We start from the raw sequence: 25,332 nt of genomic DNA, 5'->3' as shown, positions 1-25,332 counted from the left end.
ACCTGAACCTGAGCTGCAGGTTTAGTCTCCAGGTGGTGACAATTCTTCGTCAACACAGAGACATACTGTGCTCTGATTAAAGAGTTTAATGAGGTCAAGTATCTTTGTCAAGCTGATGGAAATAATTGGGATCAATCAAAAAACCTGACGGGCTTGTTCTGTTCACAGGGATTACATTCAAATTGTGCACAAATATCAGGACTTATTTCCTGAATTGTGAAACAGTGAAATGTGTGTACTCCTACACAACATAATGCATTTGCGTGTGCTTATTTGTTTCTTTGTTCACTTGCATCTATAACAATGTGTTTTTACTTGTCCTAAGGTAAAGAAAAGTTCAGACACACAGACGTCCTATTTGTCATTTACGATCCAAACATCTGTGAAATGCCTAGGGCGAAGGTGTGACGGTGTGTGTGTGTGTGAGTGTGTGTGTGTGTGACAGAGAAGGTGAAAGGAGGAGGTGGCTTAGGGGTTATGATGTCATTTCTGGCAGCTCTGGAAGCTCATCGTCATACGGGAAACGTGTGCATGTACAGACAAAAACCTCACAGAGGAGATGTGCCTCACAATCCGTGTGTGCGTATGTATGAGTGTGGGTGTGTGTCACCAAAGTCCAGGTGGTGTCCTGTCTAGGTGAGTCATGAGGTGTATTTTCAACCCGAGGGCACAAGTTCAATTACGCACACATACAAAGAGGACCTCTTGTTCTAATGGATGGAGTGAAGATTCAATAGCACAAAAGCTACGGGGCCTCTCTGTTTAGCTTTGCTTTAAGAACACTAGTCCAGAGACCCTCGTCCTCTCCACTCTGTTCTCCATCATAATTTTGAAAAGCTGACTTTTGCCGGTTGCTCAGCTTGAATTTGCAAAATGTCTCTATGTTTAGACTGGGCTCCTCTGCAGCATTTCTGTGGCTGAGCACTAGTGAAAGAAAGCATACTTGGAACATCAGGAGAAAATATTGAGGATACTAAATTACATTGCTGAATTACCCGCTGAGCGGTTGGGTGGAACACAGAAACATTCATACAGTATGTGCAAGACACTAACAGCTGCTGCTTCACAAAGCAGACGACTTCTGCTGCGGCTGGGCTTCACATTTAGGATAGAGTCAGTGCTTGCCATTCGGGAAAAAGAAAAAACAAATTCAAAAGCATGATTTATTGATTTATCTACTGTTTCTGTTTCTAATGGTGATAATGATGACTATATTTTAATATCTTACATGCGTCTTTGGAATACAGACCTGCAATGGAATACACATTCACAAGTGCCACCAGTCGTACTAATGTTTAAAGTCATTATCCTTTGCTCCATGTAAGACATGAATAAAAACAAATTGTGGTGTTTTTCTTCTTAACAGACAATAGTGTTAAAAGCTGAAATCCTATTTGAGGCAAAATTGTGATTTTGACAAATAAATTAGTTGCTATGTAGTATGTGTAGTTGTCATGTTTTCTTTCAGATAGTAAAGACGGACAGCTGGCAAATAAAACTCTGGATGACCTCATCCAAATCTATAATCTGGTTCAGTATTTGTCCTGCAATCTGTTATAGTGTCACAAAAAGCTACTGTCTCAATGATTTGTGCTAAACTGCATTAGCTTCAGGGGCCATATCACACAAAGTTTAACTCCTCAGGCTGTTGCTCTCTTAATTGTATAAAGTTGCAGTCACCTAGAAAGGGTACCAGGTGCCAAACAGTTCTGGACGAAGTTGTTCTGTACAGATCATCTGTCAGATGATAAACTGTAGATGGGGGAGTATTATGTGATATTTTCTCTTCACACGTTGTTTTTTAATCTTGGTCATCTCTTTTTGGGACAATTCATTTATGAATCAGTTTAGCTACTTCTCTACACCAACATCACAGACAGCTATCATTCACTTCAGTAGTGAAAGCTCATGGTGAAAAGTTGACATAATAGAATTAATTAAAGTGTCTAATTAATTCAGTTGTGTTTGGATGCTTTGAAGGTAAAGGGAGCAGTCACTTTGTATTCATACAAAGTGGCTGCTCATTAAAACATAAACCATTCATGAATTCATGAATGGTTTATGTTTTAATGGATCTAACCACGAAGTAGAAGAAGCAACAAGGTCAAAATATCTCTCTTAGTGGTTCAACTATATAAATTATTTGCTGGTGTCTGCTATAACAGGACACTGTCATATAAAAATAGCCTACTGAACAGTTCACTTCAGCATACCCAGATACATCAGCAGTATTTGCAGGCTGAAAGCTGCTGTGTATTGTTAAACTGTTTAAGAGCTGCTATCTGAGAAACTTTTTAAAAAGTTTTTAACTTGGTTAGACCTGTGAAATGCAGCTGCGAGGGACAAAAAAATGATACCCTGTGGTAAAAACTGTCTTGCAAGAGTTGGTTGCTCTAGCTACTAGTAAGTAAATTCAAACCTAACCTAGCTACTTTACATGTGTGTGTTTACCATTTACATTACATTTACAGTTTACAAATCATGAAAAATGTAAGTTACTGCAACAAACTACTTTCAACACAAAGATTAGTTAAATATTTACACCCAGTGAAAACCAGGCATAACTGTTATTACTGGACTTAAGCTAACGTTAGCTTGCTACCTTCAAATTATGTCATGTTTACTCGGTCAGTGGAAGTTGTGGGTCAGACATTTTCAGAAATGGCACCAGTGGATGATAAGTTAACATATTTGTATTAAGGCGTAAAGAGTTTTCTTTGTAATCTTATAATCCTTAAATTAGCCTCTTGTTAGCTTGCTAACTGCTAGCCTTGGTGGCTCTGATGGCCAATGGTTGCCTAGCTGCGGTGTCCTCATGACTTCCCTGACTGAAAGCCACATAAGAACTGCTGCGCTGTGAAAGTAATGGAATATTTTCAACATATTTGACATGACATTTTATCTAAATGCTTAATAATGACTTACTTTCAAAATGTTACGTTACTAACATTTGACTAGTTAGACAGAGTTGGTATGGTTAGCGCAGTTAGCGATTTGCCACTCTTAATAACGACCATCATTTCAACATATATCGTATGATTGTGTAAATGTATGATATTTATAGACATCTACAAAGAATTATGAATTATGTTTAATAGGCTATATGTATAGTTGTTTGCAATGCTACGGTTGCTCTCTGTTTCATAGAAACCAATGTTGCTTGCGTGTAGCTATAAGTCAGAAAGTTGTAGAGAAGCAACCCTTTTTTTAAAAAGTAAATAAATAAATATTCATGATTGCCACCTAATCCTAAGGAATACATTTGTGTGTCCATGGATGCCCATGCTTGTGTTTGTGCCTAGAGTCCCTTCCCTTTAGCGTCTTCCATCTCTCTACATATTTCTCTCTCTGTCAGTGGCCGTTGACAATGGTCTCCACTGTTCACTTAAACGCTAATTCTCAGCCTGGTTTCATCCTTCACTCATCAAACTCAAATATCAGGTGCACTGAACTCACAGCTCAAATTCCACAATGTGTCTAACAGCGTATCTTCCCACAGCTTCTGATAAAGCTTCACTGCCCTCAGTGGCTGAATGACATCATTTAGTTATAAAACCAAAACAGCTTTATGATACCATGATGGAGGCACACGCTTGATGAGAGACAGAAACTAATGCCTGAACTGATACTTATGTTGTATCATCCCTATCTTGTTTTGTGCTTTTCTTTCAGAACACGCCTCTGTTTAGCGAGTTTAAGTCTTGCTTCACATAACAGCGGAACTGGAAAAGGCCATCCCTTCAGCTCTAAAGTCTCTCTAAACACTTTCTCTCCCTACCTCTCTTTGGCAGTCAAACTCTCTCTCCCTATACTTTGCATCTCTCTCGGTCTCATTGTCTAATATATGCATTCTTAAAGACCTCTAATGTGAGAAGCTGTGCACCAGCAGGACTTTCCCCCACTGCCACACAGTTGAATGTGGAAACAGGACCTGCTTGTATCGCTCTGCCGTCTGATCTATGTGGCTTTGTGAAAACACAGCAACCCAAATAAGGAGATCAGCCACAGTTTAAGAGTGAGTGGAGCAGCCAGACCATTCCTTAGAAAGAGCCTGGACTGGTGGTTTGATAGGGTGGAGTATGCGCCTGAGAGAGCGATAGTCAGGGAGTCAGGGTGGAGTGGACGCAGAGTGGTGAGTGAAGGGATGAGAGGACATATGGACAGGAGGGAGAGAAAAGATGGATAGAAGGAGGGAGGGTGAGAACTTGGGAGGAGGAGGGGGTGATCAGAGACTGGAGGCAGGTTCTGGTGCAGTTTAAATAACTACCCATTTAGGGCTCAGCTCTCCATCTCTGTTCACAGCTCTCTCTGTCTCCTTCCCTCTGTCTCTCCCTTTCTGTCTCTCTGTCTGCCTCTATTTCTCTGCAGCTTTGTTGGATTCCAGCTTTTTGCGCAACTGCATAAACAGCTGAATCTCCTGCATCTCAACGCAACAAATACACAAGCCTTTTAAAGGTGCATTTTCTCATCTCAAAGAAGAAAAAAAAACGACCGAGCATCCACCATGGAGGCCATCAAGAAGAAGATGCAGATGCTGAAACTGGACAAGGAGAACGCCATTGACCGGGCAGAGCAGGCAGAGACGGACAAGAAAGCAGCAGAGGACAAATGCAAGCAGGTGGGGAAGAAAGACATAAAGTCATGGATGGGTCAGAAGAGATGTCATTCACAGGAGATCTAATATAGAGGAGGGACTGTTGATCATCTCTGAAAACCTCAAATGTGGCATGTATATAACTTAAAATGTATAGTTTAAAATGTTCCACAAACAAATTAACTAGTACCTCTTGGGAAAATTACTCACTGATTAGTAGCAGTTAGCGGAAGTAAATCTATTTTAAAATACAGAATTACTCTGTAAAAGATTGTAAAAAGACATATCCACACTAGACAAGCTCATGTGCTTTTCTTTAATGGCTTGTTGCTTTATCCAGAACGTAAGCCAATCACAACAGTGATACCATACCAGACATACCTACAAGGAAACTGTCAGTAAACACTTGCACTTTTATTTATACTACAGACAGTTTACTGGCGTACTTTGCTGAATCACAGCAAGGAAATATTTGAACTTGTGGGATTTTATTTAGCTGTGTCTCAAAGTCTGGATAGTAAATGTTTGTGACAGTACATGAAAACCACAAACTTTATGGTCCTTAATAGTTCAGTCAACACATTTTTGTTGTGTGTCATGTAGTTTGACAGAAAGAACACATGCAAGGATTCGAAAATGTAAGTACAGACTTTCGATGGTTAATTACTGTACAAAACTATACAGAAGTAGAGCCTTTTAAGGTTAAAAAAAAAAAAAAAAAAAAAAAAAAAAGCTGTACAAGACTTAGTAAGACATCAACAACAAGCAGAATTCGGGAACAGTAGAGTAGTATCAAATCTGTTTATACTGAGGCTCAACTGGCCAGTTCAGGTGATGAGACCACCCAGGATATGAATTGGTTTTTGGGGAAATGCAAGCAGTAACAAACCCCCTCCTGGACCTGTTTACAGAGAGTTAATGGAGCAACTATCTGAGTAGACGCCCATCACGAAGCCTGTTTGACAGGTGTATCCAACACAGAGGAGACAACACGCACAAAATAAGCCCGCAAATGGACCCATGTAGAAACACACACACATTAGACCATTGGTTCCAGGCGTCTGTGTGTTCTCACTGATAACAGCTGTATTTTTAGACATCAGGCGAGAATGGCAGGGTGGAATTCAGCAGGATTATCAGATGTACTTCATGGGCTCGGAGGGGAACACTGATTAGGGGGAACACTTAACCCTGTGAGTGTGTGCATGTGCGTGGGGATTAGGCTCTGCATGCCAGCGGCCCTGTCATGAGAGACTGATAGTAAACCATTACCATTTAAATGATCCCAAATATCATAAACACAATTAGACTCTCAAATCAGCTGACGGACTTCAAACACCTTGGCTGTAACAGCGTTATGTTGTGACTTATTTAAGAGCAATGCACACACACTAACAGTACGAAATGATAAGGATTTGATCCATCAATTTTAGAACTTATCCATGGTTCAATGCATTAATTATTTTAAGTAATGTTCATTTACCTGAGAGAAGTTTTCAGGCCTGTTCTAATGTGCTGATATATGCTCCAAACAGTAACACTGTTAAAGCAGTGTAGATGGATAAGGTATAGTGCACCACAGAACAGACAGAACAGAACGGAGGTCTACTCCCATTGGTCATGACTGACATTATGTCTGCACTTACTATTTCTATTAACAGCAGTTCACAGAAAGTGTTGCCAGCGTATGAAAGTCTATGTCAACCTGGGGTAATGTGGGGAAAGTTGGAAAGAGGAGAGAGGAAGAAGAACACAATAGAACTAGTAACAAGAACTAACCTTTCCTGTTGCAGCTGGAGGATGAGTTGCTGGATCTCCAGAAGAAGATGAAGCAGACAGAAGATGAACTGGACAAATTCTCTGAAGGCCTGAAAGACGCTCAGGAGAAACTGGAACTGTCTGAGAAGAAAGCTGCAGATGTGAGTACAGTACATTCAAACGTACACAGAGGAGGGTCGGGTCAGTGACACCTCATTTGACTGAAAATGCGATATGGAATTGCCCTACAACACTAATGCATCTCTATTTTCGCACTAAATCCTTAGCAGGCATTTGAATATTAATAAGAGGCTTCTGTCTGTGTTATCAGTTATTTACTTTGTCTGACTTTGACCCACACACACGTCACTATGACACTACTGAAACGTAGGCCCCATTATTAAACAGCTGGACTGTTTCTAAGCAAACACCAGCTGTGGCTTTACTTTGATCCGCTGTGAGTGGTTTGGAGCACTTCAGAGACTGTTACATTCCTGTGCAACCACTCCTGAAAGATGAGCACATTGTTAAACTGTAATCCCTCACCCAAACACACACACACACGCACGATCAATTCCTCCAAACCAGCAAACTAGAGGGGGAACCTTTTTCAAACACACTGGACATTCCCAGCATTCATATATGTCACCCCTAAGAGATTAACATGTAAGAGTTAATATATAGTATAGATTAAACTACCCAAGATAACATAATGTATTGTATTGTAATGTATTTGTAGTTGTCTGTCCATCCATCCATCCGATAACTTGGAGTTCATGATTATTGTGAAGGCAACATCTTGAGGTAATTTCTTCTAATTTGGCACAAATGTTCATTTGGACTTTGATGGTCACTGTGACTTCACAAAGCACATTTTTGAGCAAACCACAGTGAGTCATACTCTAATTATGACTCAGTTTCTAATAGGTGAAGACGTTTTATATCCTAAAGGCCAAAGGTCATCACCTCAGTGACGTTCTGCTAAAATATCCATTCAGAGTCTTCACTATATATTTTCCCGAGAGTCTGGACAGATGTAGATGTAAACCACAACTTGACTCGTTGACATACAAGGCAGAGGCAATTACGATTAATCCTCCTTGACAAACTATGGTTCCTACATTACCCACAATGTAATTTGACTGTAGATAGTTCTGTTAACTGTAGCTTCAGAGGAGAGGACAGGGCCAAAAAAGCTCAGTAAGCTCAATTATATTTGACTCCACACTGCCAGATTTTTTAAATTGTAGTCTTCAGATCCAACTTAGGTCGACTCACACGGACCAGGACGTGTAAACAAACTTCCCCCTAAAGTTAACTTTTACTCACATTGGAGATTTTTTAACTTTATTTAAATTACAAAATACATTTTCCTCCACTGAAGAACCCTCACAAATAATCAATTCTGTAAATGAAGCAGAACGTTGCAGAATCAGCTGCAATCTTGGAAAAAATATCATATTTTACATTGTTGGCAACACCGCAGACCACACGGCTGTATATCTGCCAGCGGTGATGTGTGTTTGCTTGCTTGTGTCAGTGTGTGAGTGAAACAGAACGAGAATGAAGGAAATAGGAAGTCAGAGTCAGTCACTGTTCAAGGGAATCTATTTAGGGCGATGATCAAGATAAAATATTACTCATTAATTCAGTTTATCAGTGAAATGGCATTTTAATAACAACAAGCAAGAATCTAGGCAGTTGTTCCAGCACGATTACGAAACAAATCAGAGAGACAGAGAGAGAGCTGTCATGCAAATAACTCTTCCACCTTCCAGCAAGATGTGGTATTGTTTGAGTATTGTGGAGGATATCCCAGGGAAGTGCAGTGTTGCACTACACACAAAGAAAAGGGAAGTGCCTGCTATATAGACACAGAGTCAGAGGCTGAGACATGCTGGATTATCCTCACATAGTGATTGAATAAACTCAGGGAAGGGTTCTGTGAAGCCTCACATGCAAAGTGGGTCAAGTGGGGCCCTGGAAAACATACTTGTTGAAGTTGTGGTTTGAGCCTGGCTAGGTAGCTTCCCGTCTTGGTGTCCCATAGTGTGTGGAAAGAGAACTCAAGCAACGCCATGTTTATTAAAAAATAGATGTCGGCTACAAAACTACGTGTTTACATTTACAGTGAGGTTCGGCACAGTGACACCAAAATCACGAGTAGTAAAGCTGCTCCGCTCCACCTCCATGAATTCCCCTCCACATGTCACTTATTAGAGGCAGCAGTCAAGTCATTACACATCTGAATTCACACAGAACAGATTGGAAACCTGGAGGCAACTGGGAAAGCAGAACAGTAGAGCCAACAGCACAAACAAGCACAGTTACGGGAAAAAAAAAAAAGGGCATCAGACTGGTAGGGCTAATATTTAGGTCATCGTTGATGATCGCTAGCTCAGACAACCATCTTTAAGAGCATTATATATAAATATTAGCACGATACAGAAACTGAAAGATGCTTTGGAGCCAGTATTGATAACACCATTTACAAATGTTACAGCGGAAAGCAGTTTGTAGTGGCCGGCAAGCCGGGCGGGCGGAGAAAGCAGAGAACAGTCAGGGGGGCTCTGGTATGTGAGGAATGCGGCCAAGCCAAACAGAAAGGCCCAAACTCCTGTCTCTAATGAAATCAATGCTTCCAGCTTTTCCGGTGCAAGGGGCAAATCAGAGAGAGCGGTTCAATCAACACATGAGGCTGATTTTGAGAGATTTTCTTCTTGTTGTGAACATCAGGACTGAATCTGAACTGAAGCTGAGCTGAGCGGAGCTGAAATCGGCTGTCCTGCTTGACCATCCACCCAACATGTTTGAACTCATGCTGATCATGTGAATGAGGGAAACATGGGCAAGGCTAGCAGTGAAACATGAAAGATGGAGCATAAATCAGATTTACACTCAGGGAGGTGGGAGATGTTTGCTCAATCCTTCAAGACAAACACTTACACAGTTCCTCGAAAGAGAAAAGTTTATGATCAATATTTAACGCTTTAAATTTAGTTAAAGGTTCTCTGGCAGAGATTTCCCTTGAGGTTAGAAGTTGTAAAATTAGTCTTCATAGTTTGTTGCGAGTTCCCTTGCGGTTATGTTTGTTTTGATTCAGTGGTGGGTCCTTTCTGTGTGGCGTTTGCATGTTCTCCCTGTGTCTGAGTGGGTTCTCTCCGAGTACACCACCCAAAGACTGGAGATTCTATATTGTCTATCTCTCTGTCTGTCTGTGTTAGCCCTGCGATAGACGGGCGACCTGTCCAGGGCGTACCCCGCCTCTCACCCAGTGACAGCTGGGATAGGCTCCACTCCCCCACGACCCTCGAGAGGACAAGGGGTTACGGAAAATGGATAAACGATTCAGTGGTCAAATGTTTTGACTGAAAAATACCACTTCTACTCTCAGGTGTGGCTTTAGTCTAACAGGTTGTACAACAGTTTGTCTGGCTCATCCTGAAATACAAACCCTTATTTTAAGGGTTCCACATTGTGCCCCTTTTAACAAGCTGATGTAAATCTGACATCTATATTTCAGGTTTCAGCTCAAAATACCCCACAAATACAAATACCATACCTGTATCCCGCGGGTTCGAGCCCTGTTCCATATGAACTGATTCTGTTAAATGCAAATGAGGTGCTGCTGACCAAACCGCTTTCTAGCAGACAGCGAGGCCTTTCCTGCTGTACCACTGATACCCCAGCAGAAACAAGGCAGGAGAACCAAGATGTCCGGCAGCTATATAAAGATCGCCCGCGTCATCATCCATTGGTTTCTTCAAGCAGCAGTATTGAAGCTTATCTGGTGGCCCAGCAGTCATCACCTCCGCATATATTCAAATATCAGCAAAGTAGAGATGGAGTGTGAGTGGAGCTGAGGCTGATAGCATGTGTTCTGCACAACTTCAAGCTTTCATACAACAGGTGAATTATAGAAAAGTTTGGCATGAAAGTGGATGTGGATTGACAAACTTGTGGAGCCAGAGTCAAGTGGCAATTCATAGTTTTTAAGACTTGCGCATTGGCTTCAGGAGGTTGCTGCTTGACAACATCGTGTATTGCAAACTTCAATAGCTTGTTAACACACCATGTAGGGGGAAGGGGGGAATGATCTTTTCTCATATTTTGTGGATCTTTAGACACCTTAGATACATGTTGAAAAGTGGATTTTGCATCATAGTGGGACCTTAGAATACTGTCAATATCTCACAATTCACAAGCCAATTCAAGCCATTGACTTGGATCATCGCTTCCTCAGGTCCCAGCCTTTCGGTGGCCTTTTGTAGTCAGTCAATACCTGGCATAATTCGTTGCCTCTTTATGAGTCGCTGTCACCAGTTAACAGGCTTGAATGAGAACTCCAAGAAGAAGTAGATTTAACAATGAGAGTAGCAGCGTATTGTGACCACTCACATAGGGGTACACTACCCAGTATGAGGTGTGTTTCAACCGATACAAACTGATAAAGAAAAAATACCTCGACGCGCAATTGCATAGCAAGAAACTATGTGATGTATGCTTCTTGACAAACGAATATCTTTTGCAACAAACGTGCTTCTCTGATGGCAAACATTTTGTTGTAGACAAAATCTACTCAAAGGTGCTCAGGTGATGTGTATGTCGCTTTTCTGTGTCACATAAAGCCCACACTTTGCAGGGAGTTTTGTGGGCACTGGGACTTTGGGCTCACTAGTAATGCAATGATCCATCTTTGTCTACACTCATACACATTTTTGACAGCGTAATTCGGGGTATTTCGTCCATCCTATAGCCTACTAGAGTTGTACTTCACTTGACTTGAGTTCACTCATCCTAATGATTTTATCCAGTAAGAGTGAGCCGCCGTGATACTAGTAAGCTGTACGATTTTGTCTGAGGACACACTTTTATACACCCACAAGTTCAATGCTGATAAATCTTCCACTGAAATGATGGAAGTCGGTGCCACATTCAGTAGCACTGGGAAATTTAACTGTCAAATCCAGTTTGTGGAGGTGGATGTTTGCGTGTGACATCTCAACAAAGGGCACTGCGCCTTTACAATAACTGAAAGTAATTCATGCTGGCTTTTCTTTTTTCTTTTGAAAGTCTCCCAGCAGTGATCACATCAGTCACAGGGATCAACGTACCCAGCACACACACACACACACACACACACACACACATATTCACACACTCATATAGGCCCCGCCCTCTCTGACCTCATCGTTCCGATCGTCTCTCTCCTCCTCCGGTTCCCCAGTCTGGCGCTCTCGGCTCTCCTCACCGCGCAGCTTTTCCAATCCTCCTCAAACTCCAAGTGTCCGGACCAAAAACTGCTACGCACATTCCCGAGGACAACTTATCTACCCCGCTCATGAGCTTTTCATTCCTACGAACCAGAAGAAACACTTGGACTTCCTAGTTACACAACTTTCTGCTGCACTTGAACGACTCCTTTACATTCCTAAGACTTTGGACGGATTTTTTTCTACATACATATCTTTTTAAAATCAACGACCAAATTCAGTTTTCTTATCCTAAATACTAACAGGAAGCAGTAGCATTTTTTTTTTTTTTTGCACAAGCCAGAAATAGTCTCTTTTTTTCTACGTGTAGTCTTAAATTAAGTAACAAAACAGTAAAAACAATGGCAGGTTTGAACTCTCTGGATGCTGTGAAGAGGAAGATTCAGTGTTTGCAGCAGCAGGCCGACGACGCAGAGGATCGGGCTCAGGTCCTACAGAGAGAACTGGACAGTGAACGGGAGCTCCGAGAGAAAGTGAGACAATCATCTAATTTTTGTTTTTTTAGACCTCTCTCTCTCGCCGTTTCACCGCTGCGCTTCTGCTTTCATTTGCCAGACTTAAAAACTTCTTCATATCCTCATCTCGGCCTCTTAAAAAAGCCTTAACTAGTTCATGCCATTGATTCATTCGCGGGCGTGATTGTGCCACAATGCAAGGCGTTGGTCTCTAATGAAAAAAAAGAAAAAAGTTTGCAGGTCTTTGCGCATGCTCAGTTATGTCTGACTTACAGGCCTCTGTTAATGGCGAATAACGTGCACCACGTAGACAGCGTTGAACCCATTATGCAAACTTTTAATTCACCCGTTCCTGACCAAATAACTTCTTGTTAATACAAATCATGCTAATCCGGATTAGATTATGATTGTAATTGCATATTAATCGGGGTTTACCATTTTAGAGAGGCGCCAAGGTTAAACTGTTTGAACCTGGAGAGGAAATTCACTTTTCACACACACTGAGTGGCACCTCAGCAGGATGGATGATTGCCCATAGCAGCCTTAACCGTCAGGCCTCCCTGCCTCCACATGATGATAGGAAAATACCGGCCACAGAGTTAAAAGTGTGCGGCCTCTGTTATATTATCAATTCAAAGGAGCAAATCTACACTATCTATCCAATTTAAGAAAAACGGATACTGTGGTGGCCATCATCTTATCCTATTGTTATTCACACTTAGTCTTATTTTCACAGTTTACATTTCAGCGGTTTCAAGACTTAAGCTAAACTTAGCAGAAGTTCCAGAAATATGCAGACCCGACGCTTGGATGTGTCAGGACTGACTCATCCATTATTATTTCTGTTTCTTCACCCATCTCTTGTCACCTGTCTGTCTCTCGACTCTGCCCACACCCAAGATTTATGACTTCACCCAGAAAAAGTTTAAGACTGGAGGGGGAGGGAAAAAATAAAAGCTAAGCAGCACAGTTAGGTAACAGTCTTGACTTGTTTCACGTGCTGCTTTATGGCGTACGGTGCCATATCCTTTGCATAGGCTCTGGTTAATGACAGGACGAGTAGAAAGAGCCAAGGCGACTGGGAGGGGAAGGTGTGGCTGTAAAGATATGGCTGCTGAGTCGATGAAAGGAGCGGGCCTGCTATAGGACATACCTCTTTGTTATAGACCGGCTATTAGGTAACAGGGCACCCTTTTGATTTGACAACTGGGTGTCAGCTCAGCTTGTGGGTTATCATTCTGACATGTCCTCATATTGACATCAATGAGCTCAGGTTTTGCTTAATGTCCATTGACTAGCTTTGTCTTTAATGCATGTCCACTATTCAAGAGGAAGTGACACAATAAAAGATTTTAAGGATAACATGCACAGCACAGATCTTGGCAGTGTTCATAAGCATATCATGATAAATATAGCACGTTTTAGAAAATAAAAGGACACATTTTAAAGCTTGACTAATCTGTGTCGCTTTAAACGTAGCTTTACTTATATATGAAGACATATAATTGCTGCTATTTTACGCTATACCGTCATTCCTTGTCGGCCTTAATACCAGCGTCCATTCATGGTGGCATCGCAGCTAGATAGTTGTTGACAGATGCATCAAAAATGGCTAAATGTGTGTGTTATCTTTAGATCGGTGTGTGTTACATTTCAGAACAAGTTCTTCCATTTCATCCCTGTGACTCTAAGCATGTACAAGCAGTTTTAGTTGTCACACCTCTTCCTCCATGTGCATTCAAAGTCAAACAGAGCGGCGGGGTTTGTGTGGCGAGGGTTGGTGTGCTCCCAGATGTGAATAATTAGAGCAACCTGGAGTTATTCCTTGGCACAAAAACTCTCTCATCAGAGCACAGAGAGATCAAAAGAAGGAACCTCACCGAGTTTTATGAATCATTGTTTAAAAATGTGGACGTAATAGAAAAACACTCAGACACATCTTTAACTAAGACGTGAAAGTAATTGCTCCATTTTGTTTCTGGTGTGGTTTTGACACTTCTGAAGATGTTGCTCAACTGCTATGTATTGCTTTACGGCCCTGTTGGATCACGGGGACGTCATATCGTCTTCATGATGATGTTTTATTTACTGCCATCACTTTCTATGAGCTTTTCCGTTTTTACAGCTGCAAGCTTTCACAGGCCACAGATGATCATTTGTGCTGAGGCCTGTGCACTGTGTTGGCAGCACAAATAAGACAGATTAGCTGTTTTTTTTTATAATCACTTCTTGCTTCTGTTATAGCCTCAATTCTACTAAAAACTGCCTGGATCTGTTTAAATGAGAAGTATCTATTTCCTTTTTTTGTAAGATGACATTTTTGTTTGCTGTGCTCAGTCACGTTGTCAACAGATACAGCATACAGTTGCTATTGGTGATGGTGGTGAGCTGGTGACAGCTGGAGTCTAGCAACATAGCACGCAGAGATACTGTTTGTGGCAATACAGGTCCATTTCTTAAACCACTAAAAAAAGGGAAGTGGAACTCAAACCTTTACTGAGATAGCTCCCTCCCCCGACTGCCCCTCCCAGGATGCTGGCTGCAAACTCTGGTCCAGCACTTCCTGTACTTCTACTCCCAACACTTCCTGTCTCCGATCAACAGGAAGATTAGTGTTTGTGGTGGACACTGTTACTACGCTGGTCATTGTCGATCCTAGTCAGGCTTGCACAACTTAGCTAATGAAGTTAGGTTTTTATGGTAATACGTGTCGGCTATTGATTACAAACCGTCTGTCTCTATTTATAGAATATATGTCTGCTGCTTTTTTTTTTTTTTTTTTTGGCATCTACTGTAATGGCATTTACATTGGATTTGATGACACACTGAAGTTTATTTCTACACACATGCCATTTTAAGCCTCCCCACACTGAATATTAATTTGCCAAAAGTCCCACTTCCCTCAACAAATCAGTTTATCTAAATCTGCTGAAGGTGTCACATATTTGCTTCTTTGTGTGGTCAGTGTGCTTGAGGGTTTTCTTCTGGACCCCTGACAGTCTCCGGCAGACTCTGTGGAAAGCATTACTTCCTGGTTTCAGTGTTTTCTTTGGACTTTCTCCCTGGGAATAGCTCAACTTTCCAAATATAACTGCCACATGTTGATGCTTTTTGGCAGTCTCTGGCATGCTGGGGAACACTCCCATGTTAGTGGCTTGTGGCTTAGCTGATTATGCAGGCCAAGGTTGTAGATTCTTGTTCAAGCAAGGAGAAAAAAATTATTTGTCCAGTTAGTGCAAGCAAAGATTAGTTTGCTCTAATGTCGTTAAATTACATATAGAGAAGGGTAATAGTAGTTAATTTGTGGCACGTATACGGTTGACTTTTAGCCATTTAAATCCAACACACTGGGTCATTTCCTTCATGGGTGCATGCAAGGTTCAGTGAGACACATCAGTGTAGCTTTCTCATTGTTCACGCCATCTGTTAGCATGCAGATGTAGAATGGAAATGGTCCAAATTTAGCCTGAAAGAATCTCACAAACAGTTTCATAGCTATAATGTTTACTTGACCTGCAGGTATGTAAGTCAGCTGCTCTCTATTTGTTCAGAGACAATATGTTTCAGAAACTTCACTGTTTTTCAAAATTATCTTTTATAAATATGTATGTTCCTGCAAAAATAAATAAAAGCACAGGAAAGGCAATTGTTTCAGGCTTGCAACATTACAGGAAAAGTTTGGTTGTGTAGATTCCTGAAAGGGCAGTTTGCATATGGGTTGCAATCAGCCTCTGGTCAGGATTAGACATACTGAGCTACAGACTCAAACAAGATCAATATCCCTCTTTAAAGTCATTCAATTAAATGACAACAAATTGCATTTAGCACAGAGAGCGCTCAGTGTGGTGTCTGGGTGTTTAATGACCTTCTTTTACATATCTAACTTCAGGACAGACTGGTTTATGCCTCATGTAGCTTTCTTTGCATGCCAGATCTTTATGAGGACAGATTGCACACTACCTTTCTATTCTCTCAGACACAAGCGTTCACATTGAGAGTAGCGAGCACTGGTGTCAGGAATAACTTACCCCGAACCCCAACAGCATTGTGCAGCTCATTAGCCCACTGCCCTGGAATACGGCAGTAATTAGATTTCTCTTTCACTTGTCCTTGATCCTGTCCCTAATGCATGCAGTACACTTTAGGTATTTCTTTAGTCACTTACTGAGCGGTATCTTCAAGTGAGGCTATAGACTGTTTACCTGGTTAGTAAGCAGACCTGTGTGCCAGCATCTAGCAGGTTGTATCACATATTGATGGAAGAGTTTGATATTTTGGGAACTATTTTAAGAGCTAGATCTGAAGACCAGTACTTCTGTCGTGTCTGTTTGGTAAATTGAGCTTATGTCGGCCTTCTGATTGGTCACCAACTCCCACTGTTTGCCAAGTCACGTCTTTGGTACATTTTTAGACAAGCTATACCAATTTGTTGTGTCCATAAAAAGTCGTTGAACGCCTGTAATGACACAGTCTAGAGGTGACAGACTGTACCAGCACTTGTCGAAGAATCACAGTTACGTGTTTCAGTTCTAACTACGCCCACAGGTTTGCAGCATCTGTCCGGGGGAGTGGACCCCTGCATGACTGTTGTTTGTCTTACCTAGCAACAGTAACCTAGGAGTGCTAAGCTAAATTGCCTTTATGAGTAGCTTGAAATTTAATGTACTGATATGACAGCGGATCTTGTGACGAAACGCCTGTTAGCGAGGGGAGGTGTTCACCGCAAGCCTCCTAGAAAGCCGGTGTTCAGCATGAAGCTATGATGATAACCTAGCAGCTACTTAAACACAAGTGTCTGTGTCGCAGCTGTGCCACAATCTTCCTGATACTCCACCACAAACATTCTCCATAGTTTGTTTTACCATATAAGGCAGCGTGCGTCCCTGGCTGTCAGAGAATGCAAAGTGGCTGCTAAAGGAAGGGGGCATGGCCAGAAAGAGACGGAGGGAAAATACCAGCTCTGAGAGAACGAACAATCAAGGGGAGGAAATGAAAGGATGTCGGGCAGCTGACTTCCTGTCACCTCTTTCAAGATCCTCATTCGTAAAGTGACGTTAGTGTCTACTCTTGTAGTTTGTCGTTCAGCTCGGCCCTGGTTCCTTGTAACCTATATTAACATTTCGATATTTTTGTAGCTGCACCAACTCTGGTTAAAGCTAAAAAAGTACTTTCAGGATTTACAGGAAAGACTTCTCTCTCCTTTAGTCGCGGTTCATTGAATTCAAGGCACGAGAACATGTACTTTAAAGCACATAAGCTGTTTTACTTGTCACAAAGCTGTCTGTGTCCACGTAGGGATTCCCCCTCTGTGATTGTGAACATTTGATGCCAGATAAGGCACCAGGTTTCACACAATCAATTGTAAACATAGATATACAGTACATACTACCAGCATAGTGGTAGTAGCTACAATTGTGGGTTTCGTTTGTGTGTTACTTGACAACATTTTACCTAAGAGGGAACTAACTGGTTTCTAGCTGGTAATTACGTGCATGTGTTTGTTTGAGAGAGGCAGAGGCTGGCAGAATGAGAGCGTCTGGTTTTGTGTTTGCCGTGCATTACAGCGTCTGATGCGCCAGTTTACTGACCTAGAGCACATGAATGGCATGTTTGTTTGTGTGCAGACGGTAGTCTTCGCAGCACATTGCTTCATTCAGGACACAGGAAGTAACCGTATCTGTTATTTCAGGCTCCGGTGTAATTCTGAGCAACTATTCTCGCAGGCCAGATGTAGTGCCGACAGATGCGGAGCCGCGTAAAGGACGTAGCTGATGAGATTTAAAGGTGGTCCGAGTGATTTACCGTTTTTCATTCGTCCTCTGTTGGGTTAGGTTTTCCTTTTGTCAGAAGCTGGTTGTCACAGGACACTTCAGTGCTTGTTAGGCAGACATTTCCTGTCTGTTATCAGCGAACTCCCCTGGCAGGTTTGGGTGCAGTAGGGAAAGACCTTGCAGAGGAGAGGACGAAATGGAGAGAGAGAGACAGAGAGACAGAGAGAGAGAGAGCAGTGGAAAGACTGACTGACTAGTCAGCAGTCTGAGATGAGATGAGACAAAATGGAGAAAATCCTAAAAATTGTAGAAAGAGGCCAGTTCCAGCTGCCACCAAGCAGGAAACCGTGCTTTCACTTGCTGAAATATTGAGTGTATGACAGAATGGAAGTCTGCACTGGAATGAAAGTCTATTTATTCTCAGCACAAACAGACTTAATAACTCTTTTCCACTGAGAGTTCAGAGCTCTCTCTGCATCGCTGTGTAATGTTATCTTTCTTTCTTCCTTCCTTGCCAGTCCTTTTTTGGTCTCTTTAGCCACTTATCTCAAAAGCATAGCAGAATGACTCGCCTACCTGTAAAATGAATGGCTGAACGACACTTTGACTTTTGATCTGACTGGCAAAGTGACTTCTGGCCTGAATGACTGGGTAATGAGTCACTGACCTACAAACTGCAGCCCTGCGACTGTGCACAGAATACTATGTCTGTTTGCCCAAGAAATCCCCAGCTGCTTCTTTTTCAGAACAGGGAGTAAACCTGGGTTTCAATGAATGGTTCAGCAGCTCAGAAGTGCAGTTACGCAGTGCTGTTTGAGTTGCCGTGCTTTTTAACAGTGGACGGTCCCTTTGTGTTATTTTAAGACTGAGTTAGACTGGTTTTCAGTTTGAATGTGGCTCCCTAGGAGATGATGGGTGGATGAAATCCCCAGCAAGCAGAGGAAATTCTTGTATAGTTGTCTGTTTGCTTTTTTGTTTCTCTTGTTGCCCTTGTCTACGAAGGGCAGATGAGAAGAAGTCCATTTGTCCTCCCTGCCCTGGCCCAGTTCTGCATTTACCATCAGCGGAAATTGAGCTTTTGAAAATTTTTCATTCAGATCCAAAGTCCTACAATCTTCAGATATTACCGAGGATTACACTTTCCAGCCAGATGCCGCAGATAGTGCTCAAGTTTCATCAGTGACTGTTTATTACAGGTAGGCCCCGCTCATATAGCAGATTCTCCAAGGACCTCCAGCTGCCTCCATTATTCATCAGCTATTGATTTGTGAAACTTGAGCGACCCCAGAGAGCACAAAGAACAGATTACAATATCTTACTTGCATACATATGGCGTAGAAAGAATTCAGTGTGTTTGAGCTGAACAGGCAGTCGCACAATGAGAAGGTCAAATATTTTCCTGTAGTCATGGCACCGCGGCTATATTCAGGCGATTGTATTTAAATATCTTTATCAGATGTATTTTCAGAATAAGGCTCCTGTATATCTATTGTACTACATGTTCACGTAATTTCCTCTCTCCCAGCCTGGCTGCATACACACAGTTCACCGTGCAGCGATTAAAACAAGTGAAACTTGTAAACACACATAGATTGAGCTGATGGAAAGACACTGTTGTATCAAAAGCCTTAAATGCTTTAAAAGAGAAGTGGCTACGTTTAAAGTGATGCATCAGCTGGGTGGAAGCTTGTCATTGTAATTTTGACGAGATGAGGAACTTTGCCCGTAACCGCTGCTGTACACTGCTCCTGTGAGAAGCCCTCGAATACAAAAATAGCTGCTATTGGGTGCTTACGGTTCAAACACTCTGAGGGTAACTACCTGCTGAGGAGTTCACCCTACAAAGCTTTTTCTGTGTTTGCATTTTCACCACCAGTATGAGGTCATGTAATAGCCACCTGTTAGTTGGTGTGACAACAGCCTCAGCCTAAAGCCTGGACTTGGCTGTCAGTCCAATTTGTCATATTTTGTTCCATATCTGGATCAACACCATAAACTTGGCCGCTAAATTAAGTTCTTCTTGTGCTGAGCCTTGTGCTGCCTACCTTTACAGCAGTGGGGACGCAAATAGGAGGAGTCAGTTGCTTCAGCGGTTATTAGAAATATGAAAATGTTCCTACACTGAGAGCGACTGTTTACCCTCCTGATAACGGTAGCTGTCAAGGAAAAGTAGATTGTGCAGACAGGACATTGGACTGTCGCTAGAGGACAGTGCTAGATATACTTAGATTCTTAGCTTCTTTTTATTTCTCATTTTCAACACATTGTTAGTTGCGAATTCTAAACAAAAGTGAAATTTAACACTTTTCTTTCTAAACAGTTCGTTCTCTCAGCTGTGTGTGTACTTGTTGCTTTCTAAAAAGTAAAGCAACAAGTACATACCCAGCTGGTTTTCTTTTTTCTCACGCTGTTGCCCTCTTTGCGTCTGCATCTTCGTTTCCTCCTTAATGGTAGGGAAGAGGGGGCAAGGAAGACCAGCTTGGATGGTTTGAAGGTGAATGGTTGACTAAAATTCCCTCTTTCTCTCTTCTCAGGCAGAGGGTGATGTAGCAGCTCTGAACCGTAGGATCCAGCTGGTGGAGGAGGAGTTGGACCGAGCCCAGGAGAGACTGGCCACAGCGCTGCAGAAGCTGGAGGAGGCAGAGAAGGCTGCAGATGAGAGCGAGAGGTCAGGATTTTTTTCCACACTCAGCAATCATAAGAAACGGCCTTATGTGCCTGTACGAGCGAATGCACACCTGTTTTGTCTCATTTATTGAAATCACAAAACAAATGAGAAATTAAAGCATTTTGAACCATGCGTCTCTGTCCTCCTGCCACGCTCTGACCTGCCCAAAACAGAGGGATGAAGGTGATTGAGAACCGAGCGATGAAGGACGAGGAGAAGATGGAGATTCAGGAGATGCAGCTGAAGGAGGCCAAACACATTGCAGAGGAGGCTGATCGCAAATATGAGGAGGTGAGGGAATAACAATGGGTTCAAACTCTTAAATGCGGATCTTTGAATCCCAAAATTTCCACCTGTAACATTTAATGTTTTTTTCTTCCTCCCAGGTGGCTCGTAAACTGGTGATCTTGGAGGGGGAGCTGGAGAGAGCTGAGGAGAGGGCCGAGCTCTCAGAATGGTAAACCCTTTCAAATACAAAAATACGTAATCGCATGCGCACCAACACGTGCTCCCACCTTTCGATGTTCCGTTAAAACTGAACATGCGTCGGATTTTCTTCACAGTAAAGCCAGCGACCTGGAGGAGGAGCTGAAAAATGTGACCAACAATCTGAAGTCCTTAGAAGCTCAGTCTGAGAAGGTGAGCGTGACATATGGCGAGTGATGTCCATGGCAGTGAGAGATCGGTTGTGTTTCCACGTTTTTTATTCAGCAATAATCAAAATGATCATTCTTGCTCAAATTGTGAGCAAGAAACACCGCACCAGGTTTTAATATATGACTAAATCCATGCATCTAATCATAATATCTAATGTTGTGACAGTGCAGCGTATGCTTCTGCTTCCATTGTCTTTCACAAACAACCTAAATATATTCAACAACCTCTTGAACACCACGTCTGGCAGCCAGCACATACTCATCTCCACTTGCCTGTGTCCTATCATTTGGGCTGCTCCCATGGCTCAGTGGACAGTAATTTGGATGCGCTGTCCTCAGAGTGGGACACCGCACCGGCAAAGTATTGTTTCACACTGTCATCAGGCCCTGCTTACAACCACACCATTCATTTTCCCCCTGGGTTGTTTAGATGCGCGTATCAAGCACTTCTAGACCCTAACCTCTTTGACATGCTCGTGTTTAAATATATGCTTGCACCTCGTTACCGATTAGCCTTTTAAGCTGTTTTTGTGTATGCAGAGTTTTGGCTGCAGAACGTGTTTCAGAGGGTGTGAACCGTGAGATGGTAGATATCTCCCGTACACTCCTCCTGGCAGCTACATTCCTCCCCCCGACACAGACATGCAGCGCTACAGCATACCAGATGCACGGCATGACTGCTTCCCTTTAGCAGTACATGTTGTGTTTTTGCTTTGTACGCTCAGACTTGGCGTGAACGGCCTCGCGGTTCAACCTGTTCCCAGGCCACGCCAACACCTTGCCTTTTGGTATCACTACCTCGCTCCTCAGAGGGAGTGGTGCCGTGTCACCTAGACCAATTACACTCATGCATCTGCATGTTTTTGTGCCTGATCCAGTGGTATTAATCTATTTTGTCTTGTGTCAACAGTACTCGGAAAAAGAGGACAAGTATGAGGAGGAGATCAAAGTTCTGACTGACAAACTGAAGGAGGTGAGGTCACGCGGGTTTCCAAAAAGAAACGTCCTTTTCTTCTCCGATGATTTTGATCAACTATGTCACCAATTACATAAACACTAAAGGCAGGCACTAAATAAACACTTGAAGAATCTAGATCAGGAACCTTTGTTTCATGTCCAGCTGCATTCATTACCTTCTTCCTCCCATACATATTTTAAATAGACTCTTACTTTTCATGGCATACATACATTTTCACTAAATTGACTATTTTGGCTTTTGCGAAAGCATCTTAAAACTAAACGTGCCTTTTTTATAAGTGCGGCAATGCTTCTATTTGCAAGTTGGATTCATTTGTTAGAACTTTCTGACTCTACTGTGTCCGAATTCTTGCCAGGCTGAAACCCGTGCAGAGTTTGCAGAGAGGACAGTGACCAAACTGGAAAAGTCCATTGATGACCTGGAAGGTACGAGACCAGTAACACTCATGACTAGCTTTAAATGAGGATGGATTCAGTTTAAATCAGGAGATGTGTTTATAGACGAACCACAAGTACGTCTTAATGCACATGTGCAAAGTCACTCACTTCCTTTCGACTTAGATCTCGGGAGGAGTGTCCTATTTCAGCATCGCCGGAATCAGTTTCTGTGCGAAGGAATGAATTTTCTACCGAAATGTATGGAAACGCCTTACCTAAGACGTGCTTGACAAGTGTTCCATGTCAGCCATGCTGCGCAGAGGACAGCATGTGCTCAGATGTTTTTAGGTCAGCATTATTTAGCTGTTGAACCCCCAGGTAGCCGAGTTTATGGAGTTATTGGAGCAGCTTTATGAGACATTCAGAACAGGTTTAAAAAGCTCACCGCTCACCCAGCTGAAGAGCCTAATTAGAGTATGCATCATTCTTTCTTCCTATCGTTTCTGCATCTTAAAAAAAGGCTGACCTATTTCTTTTATTTTTTGTCTTCTCTTCCCTCTCTCCCTCCCTCTGCTCTTTGCCTCCATCTGTCTCTCATACCCGTCCTGCTTTTGGCTTGCTTGTGCCGCTGCCTGTACTTCCTGTCGACCTCTGACCTCCAGACGAACTGTATGCTCAGAAGCTGAAGTACAAGGCCATTAGTGAGGAGCTGGACCATGCCCTCAACGACATGACATCTCTGTAGACCGCTTTCTCGCTGCCTCTCCCCTCTACTTTCTCCCGACCTCTCTCTGTGGATCACACGTGCCTTCTGCTCATCTTGCTATGCAAAATATAATTAATTAAAATCCTTTTTCATTCCTGCTTTGTAGCTTTTCGCCTCTGTTCTTGATTACTGATGTAAAACAGAATAGTAGAACGCTCAATTCATAGCAGTGACTTGAAACTATGGAACCAAGAGTTTCTATTGTACCACTGGTTTCTACTGTACATTGACCTTCTGATTAGGAGTTACACAAGGTGAGCATTTCTGATGAGATTTGATTTTGGTTTGAATTAATACAGTTTGCAGTCCCTAGCGACCCCTTAACATTTTTGATTCTTTCTGACATGTGACAATAAAGTGTTTCCACATAGTTGTAATGACAGATGACTCCTTAAAAATCATCTTAAAAGTCCATACTGCGTTCAGCTACTAACGGTCTTCCTACAGTCAGCAGTTTATGCATGAAAGGCACTGTGTTGTGGTTGGATTTTTTTGCATGCGGCACAACTTAACCAAAGCAGTTATGCAAAACATCTGTCCAGTAAAACAGCGCTCTGTGCATTGTTGTCAAGGGCCGCTGTTTGAGGAACGCCATAAAAAGATTAAAGTGACCGGAGCTGTGTTATTAGCCTGGTGTTTTAAGTTCACCGTGTCACATTTGTTCCTCCCTCTCTCTCTCTCTCTCCAGAGAAACTATCACATGCCAAAGAGGAGAATCTGGGCATGCACCAAGTCCTGGACCAGACCCTGCAGGAGCTCAACAGCTTATAAACACACAGAGAAGAGGAATCTTCGGAGGATGAGGTCGTCATTAACATTCCATTAAACGTTCGACTCCATTCCGCATTTCGAGCTGTAAAATCTTTATTCCCCACGTAAAGGGGGATTAACTTAATGCTTGTCCCTTGATGTTTTTTTTTGTTTTTTTTCTCCTAAGGCACAACTTTTTTTTTTTTTTTTTTTTTCTTTTTAGATGGGAAATCATTTTGAACCCATTGCTTCTTTTTTTTTTTTTTAATCTCCAGCAGCTGTGATTGCGTTAATTCATTCTTGACCACTTATTTAGAAAGAACTGGCAATAAATTCTCCCAAAGAAACATTAGATTTGGTCACTCAACCACTCAGTTTTACATTTAATGTGCACATACGTTGCCTGTCTGCTTATTTTAATACACAGGCTCTAGATGGCATAGGGTTTATCAAGGGCTACACTAGTGTGGCTCTGAAGCACCACCCAGTGGTGATTTGAGGGTAGTGTTTTGTGATCATGTTGCACCACCAAGAGGCTGCCACACACTCGACCACTGTGTGTCGACAGCATCCTCCTAAATCTGTTTTTATGAAACAGAACAATGGTCAAATGGACAGGCGACCTAATGGAAAGGTTTTATTCATACATAAACAATCAAGGCACATGCTTCTCGGCGACTTCAGGCTTCTTTACATTTAACTAAAATGCAATGCCTCTTCTGCCAAATTCTGATTAACCCGAGACAAGCTGAATATTTTTTACACTTCATCAAACTTGTTGGGAATCTGCAGAAGCCAAGAGCTGTGCGTTTACAGTGTCTTTACCTTTCCTTTAGTTTGACCTGACCACTGACACCTTATGCACCATTACTATGCCATAATGTAGCCAATATTTACTAGATTTACAATATGTTGTATTACATGAGCGAGCTAAGCCCCAAACCACTGGAAGCTCAGTCAAGTTTTATCAACCATGGATACTTATTGTATATAGTAGAATAATGTTAGGTATGTGAGAAGTTGTAATGCTTTGATCTTTTTTTTTTTTTTTTTTCATTTACACCACTTCTTTTTCCCAGGGGACCTCTCAAGACCAAAGAACACACATAACACAGACAATTAAACCTTCAAATGTTTTATTTTTGTTTGATGGTTTCATCTCATGCCAGGGCCAAGGAAAGCCCCCTCACATTCGATCGAGGCCATTTTGAAATATTTCGTTCACCAACCCCCTCTCCATGTCAACTTAATAAATGTTTTACAGAAATCCTGTCTCATTTGAATT

At 42.1% G+C, this 25,332-nt stretch overlaps 1 protein-coding gene across 4 annotated transcripts; it reads left to right on the top strand.

The window, feature by feature from the left end:
- The first annotated feature begins 4,434 nt into the window (after nt 1-4,434).
- On the top strand, nt 4,435-25,314 carry tpm4a (tropomyosin 4a). 4 transcript variants are annotated; one of them, XM_084548104.1, is made up of 9 exons: nt 4,439-4,618; nt 6,388-6,513; nt 20,386-20,519; nt 20,693-20,810; nt 20,906-20,976; nt 21,083-21,158; nt 22,086-22,148; nt 22,510-22,579; nt 23,194-23,958. In XM_084548104.1, the coding sequence occupies exons 1-9, from the start codon at nt 4,505-4,507 to the stop codon at nt 23,274-23,276; spliced, it is 855 nt and encodes a 284-aa protein (XP_084404230.1). In that variant the 5' UTR covers nt 4,439-4,504; the 3' UTR covers nt 23,277-23,958. The 4 variants fall into 4 exon arrangements, with proteins under 4 accessions (XP_084404233.1, XP_084404230.1, XP_084404232.1 ...); XM_084548107.1 differs by lacking the exon at nt 20,386-20,519 and having other exon boundaries at nt 4,435-4,618; nt 6,388-6,522; nt 20,691-20,810; nt 23,194-23,960; XM_084548106.1 differs by lacking the exons at nt 4,439-4,618; nt 6,388-6,513 and adding an exon at nt 11,566-12,098 and having other exon boundaries at nt 23,194-23,952.
- Nucleotides 25,315-25,332: the final 18 nt, after the last annotated feature.

Source organism: Chelon labrosus (genome assembly GCF_963514085.1).
Source record: "Chelon labrosus genome assembly, chromosome: 7".
NCBI classification, from domain to species: Eukaryota; Metazoa; Chordata; class Actinopteri; order Mugiliformes; family Mugilidae; genus Chelon; species Chelon labrosus.
The sequence above is the reverse complement of the archived record's forward strand: the minus strand, read 5'-3'. Positions and strand labels throughout refer to the sequence as shown.

Bases quoted from the DNA above. Each gene is read 5' to 3' on its own strand.
- tpm4a (XM_084548104.1), top strand. From the start codon at position 4,505: ATGGAGGCCATCAAGAAGAAGATGCAGATGCTGAAACTGGACAAGGAG. The intron at 20,977-21,082 runs GTAAACCCTTTC...TTTTCTTCACAG, and splicing joins AGGGCCGAGCTCTCAGAATG to TAAAGCCAGCGACCTGGAGG. The intron at 22,149-22,509 runs GTGAGGTCACGC...AATTCTTGCCAG, and splicing joins TGACTGACAAACTGAAGGAG to GCTGAAACCCGTGCAGAGTT.